Genomic DNA, 12,480 nt, shown 5'->3' on the forward strand with positions numbered 1-12,480 from the left:
ATCGCATATATACATATATATATATACATATATATATATATATGGTGACATGTATGCATATATTCCATTCCTACGTTTGTTCATATTTTGTTTGTGTCTGTAATTATGAAGCAGCTGCAAGTGATTAATTTTCTTTTTTGCATTTTTGAATATTTTTTTTTTTTAAGTAAATTATGTAAGGGTCAAGTCATAGTTCAGAATAATCTTAACAGAAATGCGATCAGTAATACTAGTGAGCATTTAATTGATACATGCTTAGAAGTTAGTAACGCTATAACTTATTATGAAGACGTACTAAAAGATTATAGCTACAATAAAAAATGCTTAATTTATAAAGAAATAGGGAACTCTGTTTTAGAGGCATACAAACTTAATGATCATAATTGTTATAAAGCAATTCAAAAACTTTTGTGCAAGCTAAAATACTTGAAAGTAGAGAATACCTCTGATGAACTGGATAACACGAATGATGAAGACGAGTTGAGGGATAACTCATACGAAAATACCAGAGAAGCCAATTTAATCATTTCGGAAGAGGAAAAGGATATGGATAAAAAAAATGAAAAAAGGGAGAAAAATAATAAAAACGAACAAAATGGAAAACTTGAGCAAAATGGCAAAAACGAACAAAATAAGGACAGACTCCGAGCAGAAAAATGCAACAGCACCAAGACTCTGTTCACTTCCTTACTAAAACGGTGCAGACAAAAAATCAGTAGGGATCCCTTAGTGCACTGTGCATCCTTCGATAAGGAAAAAAATGTTATTCTGGATGGAGCGCTTTTTTGTGAAAGCTCTTACGAAAGAAAAAGTGTAGAAGATTATAACATAACAAAATCCGTTTATGGGGAAAATTATAAAAAAATTATAATTAAAACTTTTGATTTTAAAAATGAACAAATGGAAGATTGTTTAAATATGGTTAATATATATAATAATTGTTCAATAGTTGAGAAAAGTATATTTAGCAATAAAAAAAAAGATACTGATTTTTGCACAACAGAAAGAAGTGAATATTTTTGTCGTTATAAAATTGAAAAACAGAATGATATGAATTACATATACACATGTTCAGATATTATATTACCATATTTATTAAGTTCAAAGGATGAAAATAAGACATATGATCAGTTGTGTAACAATATCAGTAATTATGTAAACCTTCTTAAAGAGAAAAAAAACTATTATTTAAAGAAAAAAAGAAAATTAAAAGTAGATACAAAAAAGGCTAAATTCATGAACAAATTATATAAAATAGTTGAAAACCTTTTTCAACTGTTAAAAGAGGAATATGAAAAATATGATATGCAAATTAACAATTTATTCAACAATTTAGAAAAGCTAAAAGAAGAAAATAAAATTAAAAAAGTTTTTTCCAATGATTACATGGTGTTACAATTAAATAAGGTGAATGATGATATTACTAATTTAGAGGGGATGATAAACAATATTGAGTATCCTACAATGAGCAAAAATAATGTTGCTGAAAATATTTCTATTGTTCATAAAACCAAAAAATATATAGAAGAATTACTAAAAATTCAAAAAGACATTTCTTCTACTTCAAATATTCTTAACGAATATTTTAGCAGCAAAAATAAGGATGAATTAAAAGTTATGTATGGAAGTAAATTAAATTTCGATGAACTGAAGAAACTGCAAATGAAGCATGATCGAATAAGTAAGTTGATTAAAAGTTATGCAGAAAGAAATAGCGTCTGGGCTTCTCCATATGAGGAGTCGTTAATTAAAGATTTTAACAAGGATATGCAAAATTTTGATAACTTAACTGAAATTTATACGAGTCAAATATCTTTATTAATCCAAAAGGGCCTTCTGTCAGAGGAAAAGTAGAGCATTACGTGCGCGTACTTATGAATATGCATATATGTATATGTGTATATGTACGTATGTATATATATGTGTGTATACACACGACCCTTGCTGCGCACGTATGTCTTCATAAAATGCGTTTAATTCGCCTTTTTTTGTGTAACTAAAAATTAATTTTGAATGCTGAATAGAATTCTTAAAAATATTTTTAAAAAGTAAAGATTTACAAAAAAAAAAAAATGAAGTTTAAATAGAAATTGAAACTGGAATTAAAATTGAAGATAAAATTGGAATTAAAATTGGAATTAAAATTGAAGATAAAATTGGGATTAAAATTGGGATTAAAGTTGGAATTAAAATCGGAATTAAAATTGGTATTAAAATTGGAATTAAAATTGAAATTAAAATTGAAATTAAAATTGAAATTAAAATTGAAATTAAAATTGAAATTAAAATTGAAATTAAAATTGAAATTAAAATTGAAGATAAAATTAAAATAAAAAATTAAAATTGCGTCAATTTGAATAAAATTAAAGCTAACTTACAAAAGCAAAATATATAATTATGGATAAGAAAAATAGAAAAGAATTTTGTGTATTTTTAAAAGAATTTCCTCTTGCTTTAAAATCATTTCGAGCAGTACTATTTTTTAATGATTGAAAAGTTCCAACTTTATTTGCGGTACTGCTAATATTTTGTGTATTTTGTTTGTTACTTTCGTTCGTTTGTTGACTGTTTTCAATATTTTGTAGTAAATTAATTTGAGTTGTTTGTGCAGGTTTCAATTCATTTTCTACAAGAGGATCTGTTTTAGGACAATCAATTTTTGCATAAAAAAAATAATTTCCTACGTTGTAACCTTGCTCACTTGTTATTTGAACACTTAGATTTTTACTATCTATTATGTTATTGTTTTCCGGAATAAAAAGACGCCTAAAAATAAGAAAAAAATATATATCGTTATATTTTTATTTACTCAAAAGTTAACCTTTGTATTTCTATTCATGTTTAAAATTGATTCATGTAATTATATATTACTGGTAGAAGGCAAGGGATTGTGTTGGGTGCATATTAAATGCTTTTACATTAGCTACGTTCAAGGGGCATGTTAATGGGGAATTCGTTTCATTTGCTAACTGTTCATTTTGTTTTAGTGATGCGATGTTAATGTTGTTTACATTAACAGATATACTCAACCCATTAACGTTGTTGTCTTCTACAATTTTCGTCATATAAACATAAAGATTAGCCAACCTGAATAAGTGCTTGTACAGCTCAGTTTTATCTAACCAAAATAAAAAAATAAAATATAATAAATAAAACAAACAAACAAACAAACAAACAAACAAACAAACAAACAAACAAACAAATAAAAAAATAAAAATAATAAATAAATATAAAAATAAAAATAAAAATAAAACAAATATACAAATAAATAAATGTATATAGATATGCATATGTATGTGTAGACACATGTACAATTACATGTACGCATATAAAATTCACTCGGCCAACTAAAAGAAATAGTTGCTTTCAATGTGAAAATTAATTAAATGTAACTATGAAGAAACATTTTAATATGTTAAAAAACCTTTATTTTGCAAATTCTTTGATGCCAATTTGTATTTATTTATATCAGGCAAGCATTTAGAGAAGTCAAACAAAGGCTTGTCCCAGAGGAACGGGATATTTATTAAATTATTTTTATTTATAAGCTACAAAAACAAAAAAAAAAAAAAAAAAAAAATGTATATGCAATCATAAAAATTAAAAAAAATATTGTTCTAGTAAATGTGATACTAAAAAATTTAAAAAAGCTAGTTACTTTTTCAAATATATCGCAATATTTAATAAATTTTCTTTTTTCTTTTTAACATTTGTGGGGTCGACAAAACCTGATGACACAAGCATGTTTTCTGTGTTTAAATTTTTCATGGTGCTACACTGATCTTTGGGACTCGTGGAAATTGCGCAGTTTCCGCAGTATGTTATGTTTGTGCAATCTATAAAACAAGAAAATTATGAACATAAATGTTTCAAACAAAATGCGCGTTGCGTGTATGCATGTATATATATATGTGTGTGCATATATACATACGCATACATATGTATTTATATGCATATTATACCTGTTAGAGGAATTTTTCCGTTTGCGTCATTAGTTAAACTATTGCATTTAATTGAAGTACATATCATTTCACTTGTGTTAAATATATTATTATTTTCCATTAATTTTAAAAAGACGGATGTACTATTATTCTCTACAGGAACAGGAGTAACACCACCTATTGCGGTATTTCCATTTGGAATATTTGCAGTATTTGTGTTATTTGCAGTATTTGTGTTATTTGCAGTATTTGTGTTATTTGCAGTATTTGTGTTATTTGCAGAATTTGTGTTATTTGCAGCATTTGTGTTATTTGCAGTATTTGTGTTATTTGCAATACTTGCGGTACTTGCAATACTTGCGCTATTTGCATCATTTGTATTATTTACAATATTTGCATTATTTCCGTTGTTAACAGCCCCTGCAATAACAGCGGCTGTCGTGCCCAAGTTATTGTTGCTATTAACATTATTAGCATTTACATTGCTATTCATACTGTTACTGTTATTCATACCGATATTACTATTTATATTGTTACTATTGTTATTGTTTATATTTCCATTATTGTTTACCCCCGTATTGTTGTATATATTCTGATTATTGTTCATTCCTCCATTATTGTTCATTCCTCCATTATTGTTCATTCCTCCATTATTGTTCATTCCTACATTATTGTTCATGCCCCCATTACTGTTCATTCCTCCATTATTGTTCATTCCTCCATTATTTGAGATGATTCCTTGGGGGATGTTCTTATGATGTCCATGTTTCTTTTTCTTTTTCTTTTCATGTTCATTATTATCGTCATTTTCGTCCATTTTTGAGTTATCCTCTTGATTGTAGTTGTGTTTTTTCAAATTTCTTAAAAAATTATATTTTGAAAACCTTTTGTTTGTCCTAGTAAAAAGATTTTCATTTTCATCATTATCATCATTATTGTCATTGCTGTATGAGTCTGTAGATGAAAGGGAATTTTCATCACCCTCATCATCAGATTCATCATCGTCTTCATCTGTTCTATTGTAATGTTTTACATTTAATTCCAAAAATGACTTAAAATTTTTTTTTTGAAATGAAATATCTGAATGATTTATAGAAAATAAATTATCTGGATTATTTTGAAGTATCACTGAGTTTATTTTATTTGGTAATTTATTTTTCACTTCTTTATAAGAATTTGTAGATATAATAATTGTATTATCAAACAAATTGAACATATTTTTAAAAATAATTATTTTGAAAAGAGCAAAAATAATTTTTAATTTCATTTTAATTCAACAGTGTGTTGCATTTTATTATATTTTGGTTTTTTATAAATTCCCTAAAAAGTTACACAAAAACACAAAAAAAAAAAAAAAAAAAAAAAAAAAAAAAAAAAACAAAAACAAAAACAAAAGCAGCTATATATTTTCACTTTACAGTAAAAACTATATAAGTGATAACTCATTTATAAGCTTAAAATTTCTACTATTTTACAAATACATTTTTTTTTTTTTTATTACATATATATTCAAAAATGTGTATTTTGTTGTGTTGTACGGCGTAAACAGATAATAACGATGATTCAAATGTGAAGGTGGGAAAAATTTAGCTGAAATGCTCGTATGATAATTTTGTATGTATAAATATACATGTTATATGCATATATATATATATATATATATATATTTATATACACAAACATATTCATGTAGAATAACATTAAAAAGAAAAGAAAAAAAGAAAGGAAAGGAAAAAGACAAAGATAAAGAAAAAGAAAGTTGTTCATTTCTCCTAAACAAACGTCTTTTTCAAATATATCTTTTTTTTTATGAACGGAAAGTTATTCTTCATGTGCTTTTTGGTGCAAATGAAAACAGGAATGGATTTTTACCAACTATAAAGCATAATACGTATATACTTCTTTTTTTAATTTCATCGCCGTTCGTACGTACGTATGTGTACACCTTTTAATTAGAGTTATAGCTCTTCCTTTTAGCAATACTTTTAGGCCGCACTTTTTCGCTATACATTTTAGCCATGTTTCCCCTTCAGTAACATTTTCGTTGTTGGGGGTTATGTAGGTTGAACATATACAGACATTTGTGAATTATGTTTATAATGATTACATATTTATAATAGTTGACCACTTGTAATTATATGCTATAGAATAAATTGCATTTTTAAGGGGGGTTATAACAGAATGAATAGTTTGAAATTTGATACCTACATAATTTTTCTTAAAATAATTTTGTATTCATTTATTGTAAAGACATTGTTAATATATCATTAAATGAAACGTTTACATAAACACACAAGAATTTCAAAGAATGTATATCGTCTTATCGAAGAAGAGATGTGCCTTCTACAATATGTATATATATATATATATATATGGGTGTAAAAAAAAAAAAAAAAAAAGAGGAAAGGAAAATAAAATGATACTCAAATTTTGATTTAAAATTAACTAGTAAACCAATATAGATATATATTAATATATCACTAATGCAATATAATTATATAGCTAGGAAAAATATTTTCCTTTTTTTCAAAAATACTGTGAGGAAAATAACTGAAGCAAATTCAAAAAAAAAGAGGGGGGGGGTAAATGTAGATCGGGGGTAAATTAAGGAAATATAGAATAAAAGGATGTGAAGTGAAGATAAAATTATACCTCTTGTGCTTTCTGAAAGCATTTTAAAATTTGTTATTCATTTACAAATTTGCAAATTTACGAGTTTACAAATTTACGAGTTTACAAATTTACGAATTTACGAATTCAAAAATTTACAAAACTTTGTTAATTAATGACTTTCTTTTTTTCAGGAATACGTAAACACGAAAAAAAAAAAGAAAAAAAAATTTTCTATACACAGTGAAATATTATTTTCACTATGATCTGCTAACCTTTGTAAGTTTTAACTCACGTATATTAACTAAATGTATTTCTTTTTTTTTTTTTTTTTTATTCATACCTAAAGGTACTTTTTTTATGTCGAAAACCTTTTTATGTGTTAGCGTAGATTTACTGTGATAACACAATTTTGCTGATAACACTTGCAGTTAAAGCCTTTGAGGCTACATATTTTGTAGACTATTAATTTTATGTAATTTACAAATTATAATATGTTAATGTGTAATGACTAAATATAACGGTCATAACCTTTGAACTATTTTTAGAATTACACAGTTTAATAGATTATTTTCATTAATACACTCTGACGTTACTATTATTCTCAGTTAGCTCAGACTATATTTTTATTAAAAGACCCTAAAATAATTTTAAAAGGAGTAAATGAAAATAAAGCCTTAAATGTAAAAACTCAAACTCCAAAAAAAAAAAAAAGAAAAAAAACATTAAAAAGGAAAAAATGATATAGATACTATTTTTCCTTTTTCCTCTTTCCTTTTTCTTCATTTTTATATTTGTTCATTTACTCGCTTATATATTCGTTCATTTATTCTTTCATTTATCCGTTCATTTATCCCTTCATTTATTCGTTCATTTATCCGTTCATTTATTCGTTCATTTATTCGCTCATTTGTTCGTTCATTTATTCACTCATTCGTTCGTTCATTTATTCGCTCATTCGTTCGTTCATTTATTCGCTCATTCGTTCGTTCATTTATTCGCTCATTCGTTCGTTCATTTATTTATTTTTATTTTTTGTTCTCTTACTATGCAACGTGAACATTATGTATTTTATATGCACATTTCAGTAGATACAAACCCTGATATAAAAAATAAAATAAACAAAAGCGTAAACATAAGAGCACGTTCGTTTGTAATCACAATTAGAGAAAAAAAAAAAATACTAACGTAAAAATAAAATAATAAAAACTAAAAAGAAAAAGCCAGTAGATTGTACAAACAAGTTGAAATGTTTTAAAGTGAAAAAAAAAAAAAAAAATTGCATCGAACACTAAAAATTAGATAACATATAACAAACCAGCATAAATTAAACGAATGTTCAAGATATTGAAAAGGAGCTAATCTCAAATGTAAATATATATATAATGTAAATATATATATATATATATATCACATTTTTGGAGTTTAAAGCAAGAAGAAAAATAAACAAAAGAATAAAAAAAAAATAAAAAAGCACATAAATATACACAAGTGTGTAGCTTTAACTAAAAAAGGGATTTTAAAATATTTATATGTTTATACTTATATGTAAGGTATTAAACATTTTTTTTAAATATATACGCGTATTAGCATATTTCGTATTTATGTTCGAGCATTTTGCCTAAATGGAAAGATTGAACGGAATTGTAAAGCAAGTCATATCAGCAGATACCTATGTTTTGACGGGGGCTGTAAAAGGTGATAAAAGGAAATACCATAACTGTGCATATGAACACAAATATAGAAATAATTAAGTGAATAGTGAAATGCATTATATGTACTACATATATTACATGCATTAATATGTATGAGGAAGGGACTTAAAAAATGAGTGTGATTATTTTTCTTTTCAAATATATAACCTTCCCATTTTAATCGCACTGTTTTGTATATGTAGTTTTTTGTGGGAATATTTGTATTCATGCTTAAGCAAAAAACGAAATATACCTACATCATTTTCAGGTATTTTTGAATTTTTTTCCTACGTATATATGGGAAATTTATCTTTCGTATGTGCATCTTGTTCATGTTATTTTGTTGTAAATTGTGGTTAAGTGGGGCCCCATATGGGCCTCGTCTGTATTGATATTTCACATGTTTTTGTAGGTAATTATGTATGCTTAAGTATTGCACACAGTTGTGTAAGTAGTGCGTTTGTGTAATTTACCATTCATGATTGCGTGCTTGTTACCTAAGTAAACATGAATACATCCCTATTTGCTGTTCTTGAAGATGGAGTAGCCCAGGAAAGACAGATAAGCTTAGCGTGCATTAACTGCCCGAAGTTATTTATGAAGAGTCAGAGTGTCGAAAAGAATGAGGAACCATTTGCATGGGAAAGTAGAGAGTTTATCAGAAAAATGATAATTGGAAAAAATGTAAGTTTCGTAGTTGAATATACATACAATAATAGAACATATTGTAGTGTTTTTTTTGAAGGTCAAAACTTATCTATTTTGTTATTAGAGAAAGGTTATGCTAATCTGGTTTCAAATAAAAATGTAAAAACAAATGTATATGCAGATTTAGAAAGTTATTATACGGAGGCAAAAGAAAGAAAAATTGGTATTTTTAGTAACAATATTAATTACTATGTCAGAGATATTGTTTACTCGTACAACGATAAAAATGAAAACAAAAAATTATATGATTCTTTTTTGAATAGAAGAATGAAATGTATTGTAGAACATGTGAGGGATGGATCTAACTTTCGCGTATTTGCAGAGTGTGTAGAAAATGAAAAAAGGGATGAAGAGAAAAACGGTAATATTAATGCAAAAACGAATAGTGTTAATGGTCCAAGTACTGGTCTGAATAATGATCTAAATAATACTAATAAAAAGAACAACAGTAGCAGTAGTAAAAGAAAAAAAAATGGCAACTACAAAAAAAAAATGAATGAGGATGATCAGAAAAAGGAAGAAAAGTACTTAACGATGTACTATTTTTCCTTTTATGTGTGTGGAATAATTGTTGATATGTTCAAAAAAGAAATTGTAAATAATGTGGAAACAGTTAAAGAAGAATTATATGCTATGGAAACCAAAAAATTTGTAGAATCAAGACTATTAAATAGAGATATAGAGATAGAAATTAAACATCTTGATAATAATTGTAATTTATATGCAAATGTTTATTATAAGTTAGGAAATATATGTACTTTATTATTAAAAAATGGATATGCTTATATAAATGAGTATACAATAAAATATGTAGACAACGCTATTGAATATAAAAGGGCATTAGATGAAGCTATACAACTTAGAAAGAAAAAATGGATAAATTATACAGAAAAAAAGGTAGATTTTGAAAAGGAATATTTTACAACCGTTGTTGAGGTTTTATATGGGGATGTTATTATTGTAGATTACAAGAATGAAGAGAGAAGATTATATATGGCTTCCATTAAATGTGAAAAACATAATACAGATTTAAAACTAAACACCTTGTGTATATTAGCAAAGGATTATTTGAAAAGTCAAATTGTTGGAGAGCGAGTTAAAATTGTTACAGAGTATGTTAGAACTCCACAAAGCAATAGTGATGGTTATATTCCTCAGTGCTCGGATGATAAGGGAAGAATGCATTTTGTCACTGTTTATAAATTAGGAAAAAAGAAAAGTAATCAAAATACCAGAAAAGAAAGCCTTTCAAATATATGGGAGGAGGAAAAGAATGGCAAAAAGGTTGCACTAGGTGGTAGCAAGTTGAAAGGTAAGAAAGGTGTCGATGGGATGAGAAGCGTTAATGGAGTGAGTGGAATAAACGGAGTTAGCGAAGTGAATGGGATAAAAAGCACAAAAAGTGGAAAAAATGCAAAAATCAAACTGGGAGAGAAGCTACTAAATGGGGGAGTAAATAAACCAGAGGAGGAAGAATACATTAACCTAAATGAGCAACTAGTTTCAAGAGGATTAGCAAGAGTTATATCCCAACGACAGGAAGATGAAAAGGCAAGTAACTACTTCCATTTACAAGAATTAGAAAAAGAAGCTGAGCAAAAAAAAGTTGGGAGATTTAATCAGCATATTGATATTATTAAGATTAACAATATTAGTGGAAGTGACAATGCCTTAAGAGCTCGTTCTTTTGAAAATGTATTAAACAAATATAATAATTTAAATGCATGTGTCGATTTTATATATGGGGCAAATAGATTTAAGTTACATATCCCTTCACAAAATTTGTTAATAAACTTTATTTTACTCGGTATAAGTGTTCAAAAAATAAACTTGAAAGATTTAGGAACAATTGAAAGTAACCATAAAAAAGTGAATGAAGAATATTTAAATGGGGATGAAATAAAAAAAAGTAAAAAGGAAAAGATAGAGTATAGAGAAATAGCTATTCAAGCATATAAATATACGAGAAAAATGTTAATGCAAAGAAACGTACAAATTTCTATTGTAACATGTGACAAAGGAGGTAATTTTATAGGTATCCTTAAATATCAGAATAAAGATTTTTCTGTTCATTTACTTTCCTTAGGATATGGGGTTTTAAATGAAATAGGTTTAAATAATACAAATGAAAGAAATAATTATGTAAAAGCAGCAGAAGAAGCTAAAAAACATAAACGAAATATATGGTCTATTGAAAAAACGGAAGATGCAGATAATTTACTAAATGTTGAAAAGGATTTATCCGCGTTTGATAATATTTACTATTGTTCTTATGTGGATGACATTACCAATATATGTATTCAATTAAAAAGTAAACAAGAACAATTGAAAAAATTACAAGACGAGTTAAATAAAAACCCCGATATAGATATATTATCCTCATATACCTTAACAGAAATAAATAAAAATTCTTTAGTTATGGCAAAATACGTTGATAAATGTTATTACAGAGCTGTCGTTTTGCAGGTAAATAAAAGTAAAAAAAAAGCTATAGTAAAATATATCGATTTCGGAAATGAAGAAGAATTAGATTTTATTGATATAAAAAAATTAAATGATAGTTTTAATTTGAAAAATTATATTCCTTTTTCAATCAAAGTGGCCTTAGCAGGATTGAAAATCCCAGCTGAAAATAAAACAGACCTAATAATTTACATAAAGAAGTTTTTACTTGACAAATATTTATACGTCAAATTTGAGAAAAAGGAAAATAACACCTATTACGTAGTCTTTTATGATTATGAGCAATTTACATCAAACAAGAATGTTAAAAGTGTAAATGAAGAATTAGTGTTCAATGGAATATGCTATGTTGACAATCTTAGTGATACTAAAATATTTGAAAAATTAAAAAGAGAGGAAGCCTTAGCGAAAAAGAACAAACTTGTCATCTGGTCTTATGGCGATATAGACTACGACGACGAAAATTGACGCGCCTGTTGCGTCCACAGGAATGTGTGTTTACGGTATGCGCATATGCATGCATATATATATACATACCATTACGTAGGTACGCATATATACACATATACACATTTAGTGCGCAGGAATGCGTTTAGCTTGAGCTGACTATGTAGCCAGAAGGGACCTGTGCAAATAAATATACACATATATGCATATGTGTTTATATATATATATATATATATATATATGCTGTATAAATACATACACGCCTATTATCCAATTGAAAAAATGTTATTTAAAAATTTCAAACTTCACACTCCTTTTAGCTGAAGAATTAGATAAAAGGAGAATTCTTTAATTACGTGTACGTAATGTAATGAATATTGTAGTGGATTTCTTATTCACATATGAGTATATACCCATATATATATATATATATATATATACACGTATGAATGTATATGTATATGCATAAGTACAAAACTGTGTCATTTATGTTTTTATTTAATATTGTTTTATTTAAAAAAAAAAAAGAAAAAAAAAATGTGCATGTATTAATTTTCACAAAAATGCATATCATTTTTCAAATCAACTTAACTGTAAGCTGTCGTTAATTTACATCT

General features: G+C 26.5%; 3 protein-coding genes across 3 annotated transcripts; 2 read left to right on the forward strand and 1 right to left on the reverse strand.

The window, feature by feature from the left end:
• Positions 1-105: 105 nt before the first annotated feature.
• PmUG01_09045400 (conserved Plasmodium protein, unknown function) lies at positions 106-1,854 on the forward strand (the record flags this gene model as incomplete). The annotated part of the gene is made up of 1 exon (XM_029005159.1): positions 106-1,854. The coding sequence occupies one exon, from the start codon at positions 106-108 to the stop codon at positions 1,852-1,854; it is 1,749 nt and encodes a 582-aa protein (XP_028861776.1).
• Positions 1,855-2,369: 515 nt separating this feature from the next.
• Positions 2,370-5,208, reverse strand: PmUG01_09045500 (conserved Plasmodium protein, unknown function; the record flags this gene model as incomplete). The annotated part of the gene is made up of 5 exons (XM_029005160.1): positions 2,370-2,766; positions 2,872-3,118; positions 3,425-3,548; positions 3,709-3,836; positions 3,963-5,208. 5 exons carry the CDS (start codon positions 5,206-5,208, stop codon positions 2,370-2,372), a joined length of 2,142 nt encoding a protein of 713 aa, XP_028861777.1.
• A 2,968-nt stretch (positions 5,209-8,176) lies between these two features.
• PmUG01_09045600 (tudor staphylococcal nuclease, putative) lies at positions 8,177-11,884 on the forward strand (the record flags this gene model as incomplete). Its single annotated transcript, XM_029005161.1, has 2 exons — positions 8,177-8,249; positions 8,784-11,884. 2 exons carry the CDS (start codon positions 8,177-8,179, stop codon positions 11,882-11,884), a joined length of 3,174 nt encoding a protein of 1,057 aa, XP_028861778.1.
• Positions 11,885-12,480: the final 596 nt, after the last annotated feature.

Source organism: Plasmodium malariae, assembly GCF_900090045.1.
Source record: "Plasmodium malariae genome assembly, chromosome: 9".
Classification (NCBI taxonomy): Eukaryota; Apicomplexa; class Aconoidasida; order Haemosporida; family Plasmodiidae; genus Plasmodium; species Plasmodium malariae.